The sequence below is a fragment of the Thamnophis elegans genome, chromosome 2 (assembly GCF_009769535.1).
Source record: "Thamnophis elegans isolate rThaEle1 chromosome 2, rThaEle1.pri, whole genome shotgun sequence".
Lineage (NCBI taxonomy): Eukaryota > Metazoa > Chordata > Lepidosauria > Squamata > Colubridae > Thamnophis > Thamnophis elegans.
The window spans coordinates 27,764,826-27,786,698 of record NC_045542.1 but is presented as its reverse complement, the minus strand read 5'-3'; the positions used below and the strand labels follow the sequence as shown (position 1 = coordinate 27,786,698).

At 42.3% G+C, this 21,873-nt stretch overlaps 1 protein-coding gene across 1 annotated transcript; it reads right to left on the bottom strand.

Moving 5' to 3' along the window:
- Nucleotides 1–466: 466 nt before the first annotated feature.
- Nucleotides 467–12,072, bottom strand: IL23A (interleukin 23 subunit alpha). Its single transcript, XM_032211503.1, has 5 exons — nucleotides 11,898–12,072; nucleotides 7,604–7,830; nucleotides 3,023–3,106; nucleotides 1,286–1,411; nucleotides 467–616 (listed from the first exon to the last, which is right to left on the bottom strand). Exons 1-5 carry the CDS (start codon nucleotides 12,070–12,072, stop codon nucleotides 467–469), a joined length of 762 nt encoding a protein of 253 aa, XP_032067394.1.
- Nucleotides 12,073–21,873: the final 9,801 nt, after the last annotated feature.

Here is a 21,873-nt window from a genome sequence, read left to right as displayed (position 1 = left end):
CGAAAATAAGACAGGATCTTATTTTCTTTTGACCCTTGAAATAAGCGCTTGGCCTTATTTTTGAGGTGCAGGAAGCAGCAAGCGTGGTCACCTCATGGCTGCTGCTGTGTTGCAATATTTTTGGGGAGGGCTTATTTTTGGCGGAGGGCTTATTTTAGCACATGTGTTCAAAAGCCCGATTGGGCTTATTATCCGAGGAAGTCTTATTTTCAGGGAAACAGGCCATGCATGATAGGAATTGAGCCATATAAATAGAAATAAATACATTAAATAAGTATATTAAATAAATAAGAGCACATAATGGATACACCCTGTTTCTCCCAGGTCCCCCCCCCACCCGCAACTTCTATGTCTCGTTGATTTTTGCATTCCCAGGGAATTGAATTGTATTTTCTGGATAATTTGTGTTAAGTGCGTGAAGGTTTATAATGGAATATTCTCTTTCCCGCCCCGGCATTGTTGTAACTCAGATAGTTACATCCCTATTCAATGTGGCACAATGGGAAAAGACGCGTGCCACCAAAATTGCAAACAACTGCAGGCGCTGTAGGATGACATCCGCTACATGCGATTTCTCCCATTCTTGCAATTGTTTGGCTGGGCTGTTGCTTTCATCCTGTAGTTAGAGAAGAACATAAGTCAGATCTGCATTTGACCCAATTATCAAGGTGTCAGCCCTTGTGAATGTTCATCCCAGCAACACGTCTGGGTGCTCAAGTGAGAGAAAATTATTTGGCACGACTGGACCGGTGACAAAACAGCTGAAGGGGGACATTTGGAGCTATAGGTCCTGTTGAGGAATAGCCTGACTTCCTTGTGTTTACAGTGTGAGAGTGGCTATGAAAACAGTAGTGGTGTAAGGGATATAACTACTCCAGCAGTGAAATTCAATTTTTTTTACTACCGGCTCTGTGGGCGTGGTGTGGCTTGGTGGGCGTGGCAGGGGAAGGATACTGCAAAATCTCCATTCTCCTGCAGCGCACATAGAACATAATTCAGGTAATGGTCTTTTCCACCCTACTCTAGGGGAAGGATACTGCAAAATCTCGATTCCCATCCCTCTCTGGGACCAGCCAGAGGTGGCATCTGCAGGTCCTCCAAGCTACTCAAAATTTCCGCTACTGGTTCTCCAGAACCTGCTGGATTTCACCCCTGCTTTACTCCTATAAGAGCTTTCCTAACATTGTTAATACCTTCTTGAAAAGTAGTCCAGTAGCGACAACCAATCCTTGCATTGTTACAGTATCCCTATAATCTCTTCCTTTTGCCTCATAAACATACTTACTTCCCGAAGGAGCTTCAACAAATTAGTCACAGCTGTTCGGAGCCCAGTTGTTGTATCTGACTTTGCATACTGTGTCAAAAGTTCCTGATAACGGTGAAGGCCCCGACGAATCTTCATCAGACACAGCTAAGGCAGAGAGAACAAAAACTGTGGGTCATTTTAATTTGATTCACAAAACAGACTTGGAGATCCTTCAATAGAGGGAACTTGTTCAAAGCTACAGGCTTCCTTGTATGGCCCTCCTTACTCAGTTGGGGAACCTGTGTCATGGGTTCTTTTAACTGAACCCAATTTGGTGGGCTCGACCCAAAAGAGCCAACAACACAGGTCCCTAGACAACACACAGAAGCACTTCAATACTACTAAACATTAAACACTCTTCTCCACAGCTGCTCTTCCTACTAGTACTCCTTGTGAGTACCTAGAGAAAAACATCCCATTCAAGGTGCTTTGGGCTGCCCCACGCCCCCTCCCTTTTCTCTTCCTCCCCCTCCCCAGAACCAGCTTTTATAGGCAACCTCGCCTTGCTAAGGTGAGGAGAGGGCTTAGACAGGACAAAAGCAGCACAGGTGCTGCCAATCTTCTGGGCAGCCATTCTGCTCTCACACTCTGGTAAGAACGGAATGGGTGTTCTGCTTTCGAGGGGGGGTGGCTCCAACGTGGCAACTTTTAAGATTCGTGGACTTCCAGAATTCCTCAACAAGCCAAGCTGACTGAGGAATTCTGGGAGCTGAAGTCCACAAGTCTTAAAAGTTGCCACGTTTGGAGACCCCCAACTAAATATGAATGATGAGGTTTGACTAGGGCTGCTTATTGAAGAAAATGAAATCAGATATGTACTAATTTTTCTCTTGTCATGCAAAGTTGGAAACCTTCTTCCATCTTGGCCCACTTTCTTCTTTGATTGCTAGCTATAAACATTGTCCTTCCCATAAAAATGGTCTTCACATTCATCAGCTCAAAGGACAATACCAATAGCACTTAGACTTATATACTGCTTCACAGTGCTTTACATCCCTCTCTAAGTGATTCCTGCATGTATGCCACAAAGCATTTAGTATTAGCCAGATTCCTCAGGCCCCCTCATGAAGACTCTGAATGAGATGCATTCTCTGCATACTGTATTTCTGTGGGGCGTCACCTTTTAGAGAAATTTGGCATACCCATAATAGATTTTTATGCAAGAAATCTCCAGAGTCACCTTAGTGAGAGGGACATTGTAGATATTTAATAACAATAGAATAGAATACAATAGAATACAACAGAACGGAACAGAATTCTTTATTGGACAAATGTGATTGGAGAAAATGGATTTGTCTCTTGTGTATAAGATCTCAGTGTACATGTATGCAACAAGTGATAAATCATAATCATAATTTTTCCTTGAAACACAATTTAAGCACTATTGTTTTGTTTCGTATAATTAAATCCATAATAATTTACAATGTCTTCATAGTACCATTCAGCCTTTACTTAAGTAAATATAAAGTCTGTCCGCATAGCTATTATTTTTGTACAGTTACAACTGGATGATTTTAGAAACTCTCTACATCACTAGTGGAGAAATGTATTAAAAAAATAAACAGTTATAGTCTTAACTGATTTGCAGCTGTTCTTTGATTAGTTAAAAAGCACCCAGATTACAGAAATCACAGTCTCGTAGAATGAAGTATTGCTTTACTGTTTGTGACATTTTTAAGCTTTTCAATATGGCTTGATTTGGATAGACATAATTACCGTGCTATTCTTGCTCAAGGAATCTGGATCACAATGATCATTGCATTCAATCTGCCGAGGCAATGAAATATTTATCCGTTTTTCCTAGGGGAAAAATACAGAGGCACTAAATATAAAGATGTATATTGAGCATACTTGAAAAAAATAAATGTTGGAATACACCCATCCCTACCATATAAATCTTATCTTTAATCTTGTTCACCTGTTTCTTTTTCTCTTCTGAAATTATAATTAGTAGAAAATGTCTGTCTATCCCCCTCCACTTGTTTCTCTGTGTGTATCCAAGTAAAGATTGTTCAGCCATTTTTCAAGCATTTGGATAAGCACAAAATTAAATGATCCTTCCCAGCTCTACATTTCTAATCTTTTTTGAGTAAGACTAGGGAGACAGAAGCTCACAGAAGTTTGGACCAAACACACTTTCAGAACCAATCCACTTCACAAATGTGATGGTCATAAAATGAGGAGAGACCCTCCCCCAAATTACAGCTTCTTTGAGTTCTCAGAGGGAAAAAGGCAGACTAAAATTTAATCAATGTTTAGAGTGAGAAAGGTCAAATGGAAAACGTGAGCAAGATATTTTAATTTCAGCAGTTCTAAGAAATGGATCTAGTCACATCTGTGGGTTGTGACAGTTTAAGAAAAGCTGAACTGCAAAATGTGGTCTTGCATAGGAGCATAATCTGCCTCTGAATCTAGTCACAAGTGACAAATTAACAGACACAGAGAGATGGATATATGAATACAAGTGATCAGAAAAATAAAAAACAGGTCTCAGATGACAACTCAAAGGTGAATCCAAAGGTGAAAATGGGTAGGTCAAGTAGCTTAATAGTATGTTTATATTTGCTCTTCACCGAGGCCTTCAGTAAGGGAGGAGACTTTGACTATAACATACTTCCTATATTTTTCTTCATTTTTTTTATGTTTTATTGTAATTTCTTGGTTTGTTGTGAGCCACCAAGAGTCATTAAGAGTCACTGGCATAAAAGTTTAATATATTATGGTTTCTTGCAAAGTCAGCTGCATGTTTAGACTGGAGGTATTTTTATCTGGCTATAGACATAGATAGACAGATGACGATGACGGTGACGATGACGAAGAAGAAGAAGAAGAAGAAGAAGAAGAAGAAGAAGAAGAAGAAGAAGAAGAAGATATACACAGCAACATGAAATCACAGCTGCCGGTTCTTTAGCTGATGTTAACCCTTATTCACTTCAAGCCCTTCCCAAGAACTTAGGATCTCATAATGTATTGGCATGGTATACATCAGAGGTGTCAAACTTGTGGCGTCATGGCAGTGTCACATGACGTATTTTTCACTGGGCATAGGTATGGCCAGTGTGTGACACATCTGACCCACGGCCTGGGACTTTGACAGCCTTGGTATACATGTAGGTCCAAACACTGTGGTCTTTTGTAATTGACAAATTAATATATAATAATATGTGTACTTAATTAAATTAATCTATTAAAACTGTCATTTTAATTCAACTATATTAATTAAATAATGATAAATAAATAAATAATAATACCAAACAACAGCAACCGCCTAATCCATCCCTAACCCTTGGGAAGGACTATAAATGCCAAAAATGCCAAATCCAGTCTAAACATCTAGCTGACTGTGTAACCAATCATGATTATCCACCAGAAAAAGAAATAATATCCAGCAAGATGTCATACACATGGCGCGTATTTGATTTAGGATAATTGGCTGCAACTTAGCTACAGATGAACGTCAGACACCTAAAAATCATTTTATCTCATATTCACGGGGCCTGAATATTTTCAGTTATGCTACATCAGTGTGGCTAAGCGTTGGGGAAAGGATGTTTTTTTCCCCCTTAGTCATGTGGACCCAGGGACAAACAATGCTGCAATACTAGAGTAACAAGTAGGGAAAAAACAGCAGTTTCATCAGAGCATGTGGTTTCAGAATGAAAAGCAACAAGATCGAATATGAAACTTTGAAAAAAGATATTAAGTTATAGGTGGCGAGAGTTATATGAAAAATATCTGAATCAGATTTGTTTTATCGGGGACAAGAATGTTCTAGATAAGAGCAAAAGTGGTTGAGATTTTCAATAAACCGTTTTACGGGAAAATACTTTGGAACAGCTTTCTCAACGTTTGCTGTCAAATTGTGGATTTTGTTTCACTTTCTTTCATCAGATGTGCCGATGGGTGTACAATATTGGGAATTCTATTCTGTATTCACTCTTGGTTACATTGGTTCATGGGTATTAGGCAAGATGGCTGTGTGATTATGACCTTTCACATTTCGTGTGGGAAAAATTAAGGGAAGCGGTTGGTAGATTCCCCTAACATCACCTGCATCAACTATCTTCCTGATGGATACAGGTGGTTCTCAACTTACGACCATTAATTTAGGGGCCATTCAAAGCGACAACAGCACTGAAAAAGTGACTTACAACTGGTCCTCACACTTAAGACTATTGCAGCCGACCCATGGTCACGTGATCAAAATTTGGGCATTTAGCAGTTGTTCATTTATTTAAGGCATTTGCAGAGTCATATGATCGCCATTTGCAAATTTCCCAGCCAGCTTCTGACAGCCATAAACAATGGGAGAAGTCAGATTTGCTTAATAACCAGAAGATTCACTTATAATGACTTTAGCGATTTGTGTAACAATGGTGGCAAAAATGATCGTAAAATTGGGTGCAGCTCATTTAACAACTACCTCGCTTAGCAACAAAAATTCTGATCCTGAGGGCTGTTTGTATCTCTCAAAGCCTGTTACTGAGTTACCAGATTAAAAGGACAGTAGATCAAGAAAGGAAGAGGCAGACAGAAAGAAATGGAGTAAACTATTACTCCGTGACCATCATCCCTTTGAGGGGGTTGGCAGAAGAGTGAGGGGGCTCCTATTCTTAACCATGTGTCTTTGTGGTTTCTGGAAGACAACAAGAACCATATTTTCATAGTAGCACCCCCAACTTGTCTTAGCTTAGGTGATAAGAGGGGCTTGTGTGGATATTTGAAAGTTAGTTGTGTGGAAATTAGGTTTTCTTTCCTGCAGTCCAAGTTAAAATAACCAGAGAGGATGGATGAATAATGAATGAGAATGGATGGATGGATGGATTGGGGAGAGAGAGGGAGCAAGAGAGGGAGAGAGAATGAAGAAAAAGATCTGCCTGGCAGCCTAAAATTGCAAGTAGGGCTGCCAATCCCATCCTCAGTTTCATTGTGTAAATTTTTAGGACATAAGCTGGGAGAAACATAAACATGGTATTTTAACACTGAGTATAGTATATAAAAAGGGCATAAGGAATCTTTTAACAACTAGAGAGGCATCTTTATGTTGGAGGCTATAAGAAATAGTCCTTATTTGGAGCCAATTTGTGGCAAGTGTGATTTTAAGACATTCCCAATTCTTGTCTGCTTTTCTTCATATTTGAATAATACTTCAAGCCTGCTCTCAAATCTTGTCAGTTTTCCCACTTTTCAATATTTTCTCCTGTTAAAACCCTGAAAACAAGCCGCCTCCTTCAGCCAAATCCTTGTCCTTAAGCAAAAAGAAACAACTCAGTTATGGGGTTCTTGTCTGCATGAAAAGCACCAAGGTCAGAGAGCACCAAGGGCCCCACAGTTCAGCCCTGAGCTAGAAATATTCTCTTCTATCAATAACTCAATTGGAAGTTGCCTTCCCTTTATCTTGCTCCTTTCCTTACTGAAGGGATGCATAAAGAGCCCAGGCTGATAGGCAGCTGAACCTTCCAATAACTGACAACTCTAGCATTATTAAACATGAAATCCAAATTAATCATGTTAGCTATATTTGGTGCTAGAAGCGTACAAGTACATTAAATAAAATCACATTTGCTTCTGACCTGACTTCACCCAAGGGGGAAAAAAGATTCAATATGGAGCCTTTTTACTCTTGTATGTCTCCTGATCCGGAAGATGCCACACACCCCAGCCTTAGGCTAAGGAAAATCAGACTAAGCATGATCTCCAGATTAGAAGATGTATTTAACATTTCACACACATCTTTCAAACTCTTAAATGAAGTCAGGAACTATTTGCATTGCAGGGGGGAGAAATGCCCATTGGAGAATTTTCGGATGCAGTATGAATGGGGTTAGCATTTAGATCAGAATTTTCCAGATCCCAACCCCACTCTTACAACTCTTATGGCCATCTTTTTGCAGCCCTCTAAGCCATTTCTTTGCTCAACCAGAGTTTATTAAATAAACTACAACTAACTAGTTTGGCACAACATGGCAAATCATAAACCACAGCTTGCAAAAACTCCAGGGATGCATCAAAGGTTTTCAGTTTAGTGCCTCACCTCTACGAGGGAGATCTCAATCGTGATGCCCCACCATAAAACTGCAACCTCATTCAGACCATACAATGGAGAGGAAAGCTCCGTCATTTCCAACGAACTAAGCCCAAAAAAACATTTCAGTTTGGCCAAAGGATATTTTAAAAACCCTACATAATTATATTCATGGTGAGGTTCTCCCTATCACTCTATCCTTTTTCTCTGCCCAGATTTCCTATCTGGAATTTGGACCCACCGCAAAGAAGCCAAAGCATTCTCCTACTCACCACTTTCGTTACGTTCAGCTTCTGCAGATGCTTGAGGATATCTTGTGAGGCAGTTTTGCAACCCTGCCAATCTATATCACTTTCCCTGGGCAGCCTCATTCCTCTGGAAGCAGTAAAGAGGAGGAGGAGGTAAAAAAGGCTGCTCTGCAAAGGATGCCCTGCGTTGAGCATCATCTCTGAAGATTTTAGGCTGAAGTTGAAGTGATGCTGAAGGACCTTGTTTGATACTGGGAGTCAGAGGAACCAGGATCATATTTATCTTGCTGCTATAGGTGACTCAGGCATATAGCGGGGAATTCCACCCCTGGGGAGACAGGTGGGGGTGGTATTGCAACTGCACTGATGTCAGGGATCAGTGTGGCCTGATATGGCCAACAATTAGGGTGACAGAGCTTAGTCCACCAGAAAAGCAGAAGTGATACCCATTTTTGGGCTCTCCAAAGATCAGTAACCTCAGAGATCAGCTCATTTGCCTAATGATGCCTTTGGGTAAATCATAAATCCCCATTTCTCTCCCTACCTGTAAACATAAACACAGAGAAAAACCCCATAGTATTTTTGTGATCCCAGCTATTATCTTTATCAGAATTAGAAAATGATTGTGGGAGAGGAAAACAAGAATCTAATCTGCTGTCCTCTGACTGACATTAAGCCAGAAAACCTTTTGCTTCTCCTTGGGGAATCGGATGGTTTTTCTGTCCACCCCAAGTTAGATTATTAATGTTTACACATTTGCTCTGTTCAAAAACAGAATAATATTTAACAATCTGAGTTAAGAAAATATATAAACATATAGTGAGTGTCTGCAGTGAATTCCTAGTGTGTTCAGAACACTAGACAGAAAAAGAAGAATCTAACAGTTCTCAAAAATAAATTGGCAAAAATTCAGGGTTCAAAAGATCAGAATCCATCTTATAACTCATAAATATCGTTCATAAATACAGCCAAGCAAAAGAGACACAAAGGTCACCGGTTGTGTGTGTGTGTGTGTGTGTGTGTTTATTTGTTTCATCTCTTTTTCTAAAGTAGTTATTACAATGAATCTGATATCTCTCTTCCAGGAAAATTCCACAATTATTTCCAAAAATTATAGTCACTATTTTTAAACAATCCTGTCTCAAAAAGAGAAGGCACTTGAAAAGATCCCTATCTAGAATGAGGGGGAAAAAGAAAGAAACTTAAGGATAAACCCAGATAATTGACTGGATTTACATACCACACTAAACCATAATTTGGTTCTTTAATCTATTCTATTCTATTTTCATCCTGCCTTTGTTATTTTATAAATAACTCAAAGCAGCGAACATACCTAATGCTTCTTCCATTTCCCTCACAACAACAACCCTGTGAGGTAGGTTGGGCTGAGAGAGGGTGACTGCCCCAAAGTTACCCAGTTGGTTTTCAGACGAAGGTGAGATTAGAACTCACGGTTTCTTGGTTTTTAGCCTGATGGCTTAACCTCTGGCTTTTAAAACAATTTTAACATTGTATGTTTGTTTGTTCATTAGATTTATGTGCCACCCATCACATCTAGAGGTTGAATAAACCATAATAGCCTCGTTCATACCTTGTCCATAAAAAGCTCTGACTTATAAATCAGAAAAGTTGGATTTATGCATCACATTAAGACAAAAGGAAACAAGAGATATTAAGGAGAACTGTGAATCTGGTCAGCATATGTGAAGAATTCATGAGGCATGGGCTGCAGGCAAATATCAGAAGCGTTCCTGCATCCAGCCTCTATCCTTATTCTGGCATGATATAAAGCCCCTCTGAAGATATATAAAATCTCTTAGGCTTTGTCCCCCATTCCTTTGGGGGGGAATCAGGTAGCTGAGGCAGAGACAAAAAGGAAACTGAGGCACGAGAGGCAGGATAGAAGTCAGTAAATGTCATGCCAGCATTGGCTCAGTATTGAATGGACAGCAGTGGCCAAAGTGGGCTTGAAATCTACTGAGGTGGCTAGAAGAGAGCTCTTTCCTTTGTCATGCTGACAATGCCTATGGATCTAGTCAGCAGAAGGCTTCTTGGGTGGGCAGAAAGGGTTGCTTCAGAAAAAGTAGCTGATGAAATGGGACTCCCGAAGAGGGCTTTGGAGGTGAGACCTCCAACGCCGCTTGACTGGAAGTATGAAGCTGTGAACGGAAAACAGAAGGAAACAAACCAAAATCAAATTTCTCTCATCTATATACTTTTTATTAATTTTTTGGGGGGGATAAATAAAAGCTCTAGTTTCTCTCAGTAGCTCTTCTTCATTGTCTACTGTACAGGTAGTCCTCGGCATATGGCCACAGTCAAGCCCAAAAATTCTGCTGCCAAGCGAGGCAGTTGTTAAGTGAGCTCTGTCCCGCTTTATGACCTTTCTTGCCACAGTTGTTCAGTGAATCCTTGCAGCTGTTAAGTTAGTAACTGGATTGTTAAATGAATCTGGCTTCCCCATTGACTTTGCTTGCCAGAAGGCCGCAAACAATGATGATCACATGATCCCTGGACGCTACCGCTGACATAAACATGAACCAATGGCCAAATGTCTGGATTTTGATCATGTGACCATGGGGAGGCTGCAACAGTCGTAAATATGAAAAACGGTCGTAAGTCACTTTTTTCAGTATGGTTGTAACTTTGAACCAAGTGGTGGGATTTAAATAATTTAACAACCGGTTCTCTGCCCTAATGACCAGCTGTGTGGGCGTGGCTCAGTGGTCATGTGACTGAGTGGGCGTGGCCAACTCAACACCACTCACGTTGATGGACGCTTCGCCTTAGCTCTTACAATGTAATAAGGGTTAACCGGAGAGGCAGTTTCTGTAAGCAGGGCAATAAAGATTAGGCTAGAAACAACACCAGAATGTTTCCTTCCTGCCTTCCTTACAGGATTACGGTAGCCCTGTAAAGTGGAAAAAAACCAAAAGGAGATTTCTTCCAACAATCAGTTCTCCTAACTGCTTAGAAAGTTAACAACTGGTTCTCCCGAATAGGTGTGAACTGGCTGAAATCCCACCACTGCTTTGAACAGTTACTAAATGAATTGTTGTAAATTGAGGACTACCTGTACTGATTACTGGTATCTGGCTGTGCTTGGATCCAAGCCTCCCAAAGTCTCTTAAAGGAAAACTCTCCTGAGAATGGAATCTCAGATCACCAAGAACCAAACTTCTTCAGCCTCCAAACCATTCATTTATTTCACTTTTCCCCATTGTAGGACCTTTTCCATTGAGTCACCACAAAAACATACTGGTGTGACATTTGATGTCCCACTGTCAGTTCCCGTCCAGCCGCTGGGGTTTTTGTTCTGACTAGCTGATGTATGGTGTTCTTATTTCGTGCCCCCATTATATGATTATTGCTGGATTTCTCTGAGGTTTTCATTTCTTTTTGTTTTGTTTTATCTGCTTTGCTGGAGGAAGGCGGCACACCATAGAGATAGAGCATGATTAGAATGGCGGTGGAGAAGAAAGATCAAAGTGCTGAGTTGTCCGATTTAAAACTTCTGATACAATGAAGGCCTAATAAATAGCTTAGTACTACTTGATCCCCTTATTATGAGTCCAGCTCCCTGTGACTCTCCATGAGTCCTTGTTCTGAACTTCCTAATGTATTCACAACAAGGCCAGGGTAATGTAAGACCTGTGGAAAAACAGCTGCTTCCTCTCCTGATCTGTACGGCAAGGCAGCCTAACTCAATGCAGAGAATTCTTTACTACCACACAGCTGGCTGGAAGAAGGCTAGAAAAAGACACCATGCAGGGAAGCAGCGGGCAATGGCACCGTCAACAGATGCTTCCCTTTCACAGTATGCAACATTTAATTGGTATCATGGCAGAGTAGCCATTCTTTTGCAATGCATCAGTGTATTTTGTCAGCTTTAGAATAACTGGTTTAACATTCCACACAAGAGAGGAAATCCAGGCACTTTGATGGTCAGTCCTGCATATTAGGTGTTTTGCGTTGATTCCCACACCCACTTCTCTTTCTCAGTGATTCTCAACCTGACTGGGGAATTCTGGGAGTTGAAGTCTATATGCCCTGTTTCCATGAAAATAAGAGCAATCCCCAAAAAATAAGCCCTAGCATATTTTAAGAGTGTGCCTAATATAAGCCCCACTCCCAAAATAAGCCCTACTTAAGAGCCTGCACAGCCAGCTGGCCGCCCAATCCATCTGGTTGCTTGTGGTGCAGCGGCAACATGGTGAAGTGGGGGTGGAGTTGCCCAACGCGCCTCGTACCAGCTTATCTCAGGGGCCCCCGCAGCCAGGCCATCCACACCCCGACACCTGCCTCGTGACAGCAGCACCAACAGCCATGTGCAGCAGGAGTCCACGTGGCCACTGGCCCACTTCGTCTGCTTGCTCGCAGCCACAGTGGAGCAGGAGGCCAAATGGTGTGATGGTGCTGTGGCAGGTGTTGGCAGGCGTCAGGGCACAGATGGCCTGGCTGCAGTCGCTCTGAGATAAGCTGGTGCAGGGCATGTGGGGCAGCTCCACCCCACCACATCACCTTGTGGCTGCAGCACTGGTGCATCGCTTAGCCTCCTGCTCCGTTGCAGCCATAAGCAAACAGAAGCAGGCCAGCAGCCACACAAGGTCCTGCTGGGCGGGGCTGCTGGAGCTACCGCCGCGAGGTGAGGCAGGTGTTGGGACATGCCTGGCCTGGCTGTGGGGGCTCTGAGATAAGCAGTGCAGGCTGCAGCTCCATCCCCCCACCTCACAATGGTAGCACTGCCATGCCACAAGGCCTCCTGCCTCGCTGCGAGAAAGCATAAGAAGTGGGCCTCACACACATGGGCCAAAAATAAGACACCCCCTGAAAATAAGCCATAGTGCTTATTTTGGGGCCCAAAAGAAAATAAGACCCAGTCTTATTTTGGGGAAAACACAGTATCTTAAAGTTGCCAAGATTGAGAAATATGTCTGCCTCTCTCTTTCCCCCCTCCCTCCCACACCTTTATATGTATACTATATGTGTGTGTACATCAGTGGTGGGTTTCAAAATTTTTTGGAACCTCTTCTGTAGGTGTGGCCTGCTTTCCCGGTCCACTGGTGGAACCTCTTTTAACTGGTTTGGTAGATTTCACGAACCGGTTCTACCGAATAGGTGCAAACTGGTAGGAACCCACCTCTGGTGTACATGTATTTACTACATGTAACACATATATGTATATCCTATTTTTCTACTTTGAGACTGCCAAATCCCACCAATACTAATCACACTGATTAATTTCCTCGGGAGGGGGGCAGCCTCAATTTAATCACAACCCTTACTGACTACAACTTTCGTGTTACAGTTTTTTTCAGATTCTCAGAATACAAATTCTGGGAAATCCAAAGGCAAAACACAGTTGACGTATGATTTGCTGGCATAACCATTTTAATGTAATTGAGAAAAGAATCAATTAAACTGTTTCATGAAATTGCATCAATAAGGACTGCCATAAAAATGATCACATGTTATGTCTATATTAAGGAGGAACCTCAACTCTTTGTCACTTCATGGACATATTTTTGATAACAGCAATATGGAAATAGATTCCCATTGCCTTCTTTAGGAATTTCTTTTTACCTATGGCCCTGGAATTGCCTGGTGATCTCCCATCCAAGTGTTAACCAGGTTCAACCCTACTTAGCTTTTTCATGTTTTTGTTCACTAAGTACTATGATACTAATCAATTATAAAAGTACAAAATTAATTACTTTTATATTCTCCTATAATTACCTTTATATAGCTCCTTGAAATGTATGGAAACACCACTAGAAAATGTTAAATAGAAGATATTTAACAGGTCCAGATAGACCTGGATTGTGCTTTAGAAGAAAATTTGACCATTCTGGAGGAAAAACAAGCAGCAAAAAACAAACAAACATTCCTGATCAAGATCAGGAATGATATAAATTGTTTAAAGCTAGCTTAGCAAGGAGGAGCTAAGTTCAATGTAAAGATGTTATCAATTCTCTATTCTTTTTTCCAATATATTTTAGAGACTGTTTTTGTTAAAGATTTATACCGTGTATGGGCTCTGGGAAGTCGGGAGAGGGAAGGCTGGAGGGGTGGGGGGAGGGGGGAGGGAGGGATATATATTAGGTTTGATGAGAGGTGTTAGATTTTAATGTAATTTGATTCCACATGTATACTGTCTTCTCTTATTTTTTCTTTAAAACTAGGATATGTTAAGTATATTGATATGGAAGCGGAAATACACCAATGAGAGGAAGAGTGGGAAACAGAAGGGAGAAGAAAGATGGGAAGAGAGGGATAGGAGAGAGGGTAAGGGGGGAAGATGAGAGGATAAGGAGGAGTGGAATGTAGAGAGAGGAGAAGGAGAAAGGAAGGGGAAGTAGAGTAGGAAAGGATGATGGAGGGAAGATAGGAGGTAGGAGAGAGGTAGAAGAAAGGTGTATGGAGAGCAGAAGAGCTAATAATGGGTTTTTATCTTTTTGGGTGTTGATGACAAGAGGAACTGATGTAATTACTATTTAATACTATAGGATACTGGCTATGTATAGTATACATGTGATTGTATGTTATGAAAACGGAAAATAAAAAAGTATACAAAAAAAAACATTCTCACCACTTGATAGAACTGTGTTCAACTCTAATTTTATGGAATATATTATGTTTGTTAAGTATATTTTCTCCACTTCTCAGTTGGCTTTAATTTATTTTCTTTATTTGAACTTTGAACAACTCAAATGATAGACCCCCACATAAACAGTGTTTTACTATCTTTGCAGTCCGAGAACATGTTGTCTGTCACACAATTGATGTCAAGGGTGGGCTTAACATCAGCCTTCCCACTGGAGGTGGTCAACAGTATTATATTCCTGGGGGTGCAGATATCTAACAATCTGACTTGCTCTGTTCATTATCTTTAGGGAAGCTGGCAAACCAGCGTTTGCATTTCCTGCATCGGATGAGGAGAGCACATCTTTCTCCTTCTGGTCTGGTTACTCTTTACAGAGGTCTCATTGAGAGTGTTTTATCAAACGGCATCACTGTTTGGTTTGGTGGTAGCAGGTCCACAAAGAGAGTGGTAAGGACAGCCAAATAGAAGGTCCATACAGAGAATGGTGAGGACAGCTGAGAAGATTATAGGGAGCTCGCTTCCTATTATTCAGGATACTGCTTATAAGGGTTATGTGCTTAGAGCTCGAAGTATTGTTAGAGACCCCATACACCCCACTTGACAGTCCGTTTCTGTTGCTCCCCTCTGGTAGATGGATTTGAAGTATCTACAGCAGGACTACTAGATTCTGTAACAGCTTTGTTCCTTATGCCACCCATCTTGTAAATCCGCAGGATATATATATTTTTTGCCATTTATATGTATACATTTGTACTAGACTCTGATGTTTCTCTATGTCATATATGTGGGTATATGCATAATGGTTATCTTTTGACAATGCAACAAAATTTCATTTTAATGTATGCTGATTAGTGTACATTTAAAGTGACAAATTCTATTCTATTCTATTAAGATATTAATAAAATCCTGATTGAGTACCAGTAGTCAAATTATTTTCCATTGGCCTTCTAACCACTTAGGATCTCTTCACAGCTCCTCCACACACAAAATATGGGCTGACAGGAAGCTATTTTACCTCCAGCAACCACAGTAGACATGGCCAGTGAAGCACAAAGCTCTGTGCTTGGATAGGACAGGACAATTCTGCAGTGGACCTAATGGAGCCATGCAAGTTTTCAACTTCTCTCAGGCTCCTCCTGTTAAAGTCAGAATGTTCACTTGGGAGAAGATTTTTCTGGGCAAGTTCAAACAATAACATGGGAAATAAAACTTTGGGGACCATGTGCGACCAAGATGCATTCTTCTACAGAAGTGGAATATGAAACGCTGGTGTTTGATTTTGCAACATATCTACAATGCAGCTTCTCATTTATTTAGATTCATTCAAAAAATCTTTAAAAAATTAAGTCAGGCGGGGTAGGCAATCCAAGTGGCACTAGGGGAAATGCCACTGGGCACCCTTTTGCTTATTCTTGCTTCAAATTTTTCAGTTTTAAAATCTGCCATGCCATTGTAGAAAACTTTAATAAACAGCCAGAGGAGGGCAAATTCCTAGGGCAGTTTCCCAACATTATATTCCTATAGAATTCACATGCTACAACTTGGCATAACAGTGATATGATGAAAGAACTCTGTGTGCTCATAATTGTGAGCTTATTCAAACAGAGAGACAGGAAGGAGGGAGCAGAGGTGGAATTCAGCAGGTTCTGACCAGTTCTGGAGAACCAGTAGTGGAAATTTTGAGTAGTTTGGAGAAACTGCAGATACCACCTCTGACTGGCCCCGCCCCCATCTATTCTCTGCCTCCTGAGTCCCAGCTGATCGGGAGGAAATGGGGATTTTACAGTATCCTTACCCTGCCATGCCCACCAAGCCACACCCACACAACTGGTAGTAAACATATTTGAATCCCCCTACACTGGGAGGGAAGGAGGGAGGGAGAAAAGGAGGAATGTAGGAAGAAAGGAAGGAAAGGAAGAAGGAAGAAGGGAAGGAAGGCTATTTTGCACTAAAGGTTTTGGTACAATTGTGATTGCATAAACCCTTCCATCTCTGTTACTAACTGAACGACTGTTATGATTCACATTCGTAAATCCTGATGGCATAAGGATTAATCCATGATGGAGAACCTATGGCATAGGTGCCACAGATGGCATGCAGAGCCCTCTCTGTGGGCATGGACACTTTTGCCAGCTGCTCTTCTGGTTTGCGGCGCCAGCAGGTCTTCGCCGGAACTCCTGAAAACGGTCTGAAAATGGCCAAACATGAGACCATTGTTCAGGCTGTTTTCAAGGTTGTTTTCAGACCTTTTTTCGGGTCAAAAAACAGGCATATGTCTGTCGGCCAGGTGGTCTTCAGGTTTTCAGTGCTCTGGCATATGCAAAAACCAGCTGGCCAGTGTGCATACACATGCCAGAAACCCAAAGACCAGCTGGCAGGTGTGCCCATACATACCGGCCAGCTGGTCTTTGGGTTTCCAGCACTCCAACGCAGGCACATGCACGCACATTCTGGTTTGGGCACTCGGTGCCAAAAGGTTCATCATCACTGGGATAAATCTTCATTTCTACATACATATATTTGTAAAGACAGTTTAAAGAGCATAAAAAAGTATAACTACAATGCATTTATACTTCTCTTTTTTTTTTTTTAAAGGGGAAGCTAGCAGGCAGGGCTATTTGAATGCACAGCTGTTCCGGATGCTGTCCAAGAACTAATCAGCTCCAACCCTGCTTAGCCTTTTTCTAAGGTCATTTAAGGACAGCTGCTCCATCATATCAGTACTGAGTGGTCATACCCAGTTGTCTTAACTAAGCAGAAGAAAAGCAGGATGGGATTTTAAAATAAGCAAGTAAATTGTGCAGGAAAGAAAGAAAGGAGAGGGACAGCCAGGAAAACAAACTTGTAATTCACACAAATGGGGAAATGGGGGTGTCATTTTTATATTTATTTTGATTCATGGCAAATCATCTAGGTAGAATTAGCCAATACTAATTCTCCAAGACTTTCCAAACCAGACTTGGAAATCAAAGACACACCAAGGTATACTACTTTTAAAATAAGGTTACTGTAACACAGGGTTGTCATACTGGTGGCTCGCGGGCCAGATGCATCATGCGCAGACCATGCCCACCCCAGGGGAAAAACATCGCGAAACATCTTGTGACGGCAATGTGACACCATGAGTTTGACACCCGTGCTGTAACAGAAGCTTGCAAGTCTGATGTGCTTATCCTTGTTCCCTCCCTTTATCTTTATGAGAATTAGGGAGGACAGCTCTGGCCCAGACTCAGATTTCTTTTATCTGGCCATTGGCTTGGTTGCAGCTCTGCCTCCTGTTTCTCTTCCCATTACAGCCAGGAATGTAAAGATAAAGGTTCCCTCACACATATGGGCTAGTTGTTCCCAACTCTAGGGGATGGTGCTCATCTCCGTTTCAAAGCCAAAGAGCCAGCGCTGTCCGAAGACAACTCCATGGTCATGTGGCCAGCATGACTAACCACCGAAGGCACACAGAGTGTTATCACCAAAGTGGTCCCTATTTTTCTACTTGCATTTTTACGGGCTTTTGAACTGCTAGGTTGGCAGAAGCTGGGACAAGTAATGGGAGCTCACTCTTTTACGCAGCACTAGGAATTCGAACCGCCTAACTGCCGACCTTTCTGATCGACGAGTTCAGCATCTTAGCCACTGAGCCACCACGTCCCTTTTACAGCCAGGAAGACTCTTTCCTATTCTTGGATTCACCTCCTGACCCAGGGCTGAATCCAGCCATCTTGTCAGTGGATGTCATGGCAAGTTCTGGCTAGAAAGACACATGGCTAGTTTGGCGGAGATTCCAAATGTTGTCAAGTGAAACCCAAACCCATTAGGAAATATCCCCTTCCTGTTTTCCTAATGATCCAAAATTGCATAGAAAGATACTGCACACGGCTATGAAATTCACATGACACATTTGACCTTCCTGAACTCATTACAACATCTTTCTTTTCCATGTCTCTTTGCCTGAAAACGTGTGTTTGGGAGGGGTAAGGTGGGAAGGGAAGAAAAATCATGTAATGAGTAACCCGAGGCACATTTGGGACTTGGCTTCTGTGTTTATTGCTTCACTCTCGATTTCAAAAGAACGAAGGAACAAATATCAGTTGCATAACATAGCAGGCTAATTATTTTTAATATCCTGTTGTGGCTTAACCACCTCCTTCTTTTCCCTGAAACATCTGTTTTAGTTCCTGTCTTTACTGTTTGTATTGATGAGATTTCTGGAGAACATTAAAGGCAGGATGGAAATAATCAGAATAAAAATGGATTTGATACCCATTTTATTTGACTCTTCTATCTGCTTTATTCTCTGTCTGTCATTTATATTGTCCTTTTGCATGCTGTCCTTTTGCATAGGGGTGCGGTGGCTCAGTGGCTAAGACACTGAGCTTGTCGATCAGAAGGTCGGCAGTTCAGCAGTTCGAAACCCTAGCGCTGTGTAACGGAGTGAGCTCTTATTACTTGTCCCAGCTTCTGCCAACATAGCAGCTCAAAAGCAGGTAATAAAATGCAAGTAGAAAAATAGGAACCACCTTTGGTGAGAAGGTAACAGCGCTCTGTGCACCTTTGGTGTTTAAACACGCCGGCCACTTGATCACGGAGATGTTTTCAGACAGCACTGGCTCCTTGGCTTTGGAACTGAGATGAACACCGTCCCTAGAGCTGGAAACGACTAGCACACATGTGAGAGGGAATCTTTATACCTTTGTATACCTTTATATTTATGCTTTTTTTGTTTATTTAGGCCATACACTACAGCAATAAATAAGCATAAAAAGCAGAATCATAAAATATGACAGTATTAATTTTTTTTTTAAAGTACAAAATTGGCCAGAACGGTAAAGTTCAGTGACAACATCTTGGAAAGAAGATATACCAGTGCCTCTTTACATGGTACCAGGAACATTCCTTCCCTCAAGGCTGAATTAACCATTGCTAGGACCTATCCACGTCACCTCCTGAGTATCGTTGACCTACCAGGAGGGGCATGAGTCTAATTTACAGATTGACCCACTTAAAGTCCCAAGGACCCTGTCCAGTTCCTCAGGTCCAATGTTCCCAAATAACTTGGCAAGTGCGTTCCCTGGGCATCAACAAAAGACCTGCACCATGTTTGTTCTCCAACTGAGAATGGATCCAAGCAAATTTTATCCAACAGGTACACCAAGAATTCCTCTGAAGGTGAACCTCTGAATTCCTCTTATCTAGTAGGTGCAAGTAATTCTAAACAGGGCTGCCAGGTGGTTCTCTGCAGAGGCAACAAAAGTGGAGAAATATTACCACAGTTAGTAATTGTGGCTTTAATTCATGGTTGATTGGATTCATCCTTCCTCTTTCTCCAGTGGTGCTCTAAAACATCTTCTGATCTTTTTCAACTCCCTCAACTCCTCTGTCAGACATGAGGAATATTAGAAGTGATAGGCCAAGAGAGGTCTCATAGGCACGATCTTCTTAGAGGCCTCAGTCACCTACTCAGGGCAATGCCCAGGGTCTCAGCAGGATTATGCACAAAACTTCTTCTTGGAAGCCTTTGAAATCAGTTGGCAGAGGTAGACCAATAGATGAGGTTGCATCTTCCTGTGGAAAAGGGTAGCATAAGAGAATTCCAGAGTCATTTAGGGCATGACCATGAACAGAGAGGACAAACCCTAACCCTGAGATGACATTGCCACTACTCTGACAAAAAACAACAACAACCCATATACAGTGTGTGACCACTATTTCAAGTTGGGCCATAAATGATCTGGGATAAGGCAAGCCTCATGATCACCATGGTGGCCATGAACTTCCAAGATGCTTCCAACACAGGGGATGAAAGATGTCAGATTGAAGTCCCCAAGGGCTATAAGCCTGAGGAACTCCACAGCCAAAACCCAGAGAGTCTTCAGCACAGTGGTGGGAGTCATTTTTTTTAATGTTCTGTGGGCGTGGCTTGGTGGGCACAGCATGGCTTGGTGAGCGTAATAGGGGAAAGATACTGTAAAATCCCCATTCCCTCCTGATCATTTGGGACTCAGGAGGCAGAGAATAGATGGGGGTGGGGCCAGCCAGAGGTGGCATTTACCAGTTCTCTGAACTACTCAAACTTTCCACTACCGGTTCTCCAGAACTGGTCAGAACCTGTTGAATACGACCTCTGTTCCAGCAGCTCAGAAAGGGAAGTTGTTACACAGCAAGGAGACTGGTAGAGTAGTAACAGTTCCAACAGATCTCATGAGTCTACCTTCAAAAACAGTGTCTCACAACTGGCAACTTGTGAACAGCACTTTTGAAAGCCAGCAGAGATTCCCAGATGACAACTGTTACTCCCTCTCCCCTGCTCTGGGTTTTAGTTGATGCCATACTCTAAACCTGGTCAGACACATTTATAAGAGGGACAACCAGTGGTGAAATTCAATTATTTTTATTACTGGTTCTGTGGGCGTGGCTTGGTGGGCATGGCAGGGGAAGGATACTGCAAAATCCCCATTCCCTCCCCACTCTGGGGCCAGTCAGAGATGGTATTTGCCGGTTCTCCGAACTACTCAAAATTTCTTCTAGTGGTTCTCCAGAACCTACCAGAACCTGCTGAATTTCACCCTCGGGGACAATCTTTTCCCCACCTCAGGCATAGCCATAGCTCAGTAATGTGTGCCAGGCTGGCCTGTTCCTCACTAATGAGATCACAAATAAGAGGAGGTGTTTTTTTAATTAAACAATCTGGTATTATGAAACTACAGCCAAAAGCCTGGCTCTCTGTCAGTCTGTTAACCAAAATCTGGGCAGGAGTATAGAAACATATGAAGAGTGGTTTTAGGAACTGGGTATGTCCAGTTTAGAGAAAGGAAGGATTAGAGGGTGACATGATAGCAATATTTGAGGAGCTGCCACAAAGGAGAGGGGGTCAATTTATTTTCCAAAGCACCAGAAGACAAGACAAGAAACAATGGATGGAAACCAATCATGGAGAGAAGCAATTTGGAATTAAGGAGAAATTTCCTGTCAGTGAGAACAATTAACCAGTGGAACAGCTTGCCTTCAGAACCTGTGAGTGCTTCATTCCTGGAGGTTTTTATGAAGAGACTGAACAATCACTTGTCTGAAATGGTATACGATCTCCTGCTTGAGCAGAGGGTTGGACCAGAAGACCCACAAGGTCCCTTCTAGTTTGTTGTAGTTTGTAGTTTATTGGGATTTATATGCCGCCCTTTTCCCTGAGGGGACTCAGGGCGGCTTACAACCACAGGGGGGGGGAGGGGGGGGTGCAAGGTCAAAAACAAAACAATATGTGAACAAAGAAAAGATAGTAAAACACAACTTTCATTCAACAATCAAACACTCGGGCGGGTGAATTGGAAGCCTATCCCCAGGCCTGCTGGGAGAGCCAGATCTTGAGGGCTGCGCGGAAGGTCTGGATAGTGGTGAGGGTACGGATCTCCATGGGGAGCTCGTTCCACAGGGTCGGAGCAGCAACAGAAAAGGCTCTCCTCCGTGTGGTCGCCAGTCGGCATTGACTGGCAGATGGGATTCGGAGGAGGCCCAGTCTGTGCGATCTAATTGGTCGATTTAGGGAAGTAATCGGCAGAAGGCGGTCTCTCAAGTACTCAGATCCACTACCATGGAGTGCTTTAAAGGTGGTCATCAGTACCCTGAAGCGCACCCGGAGACCAACAGGTAGCCAGTGCAGCTCGCGGAGGACAGGTGTAACGTGGGCGAACCGCGGTGCGCC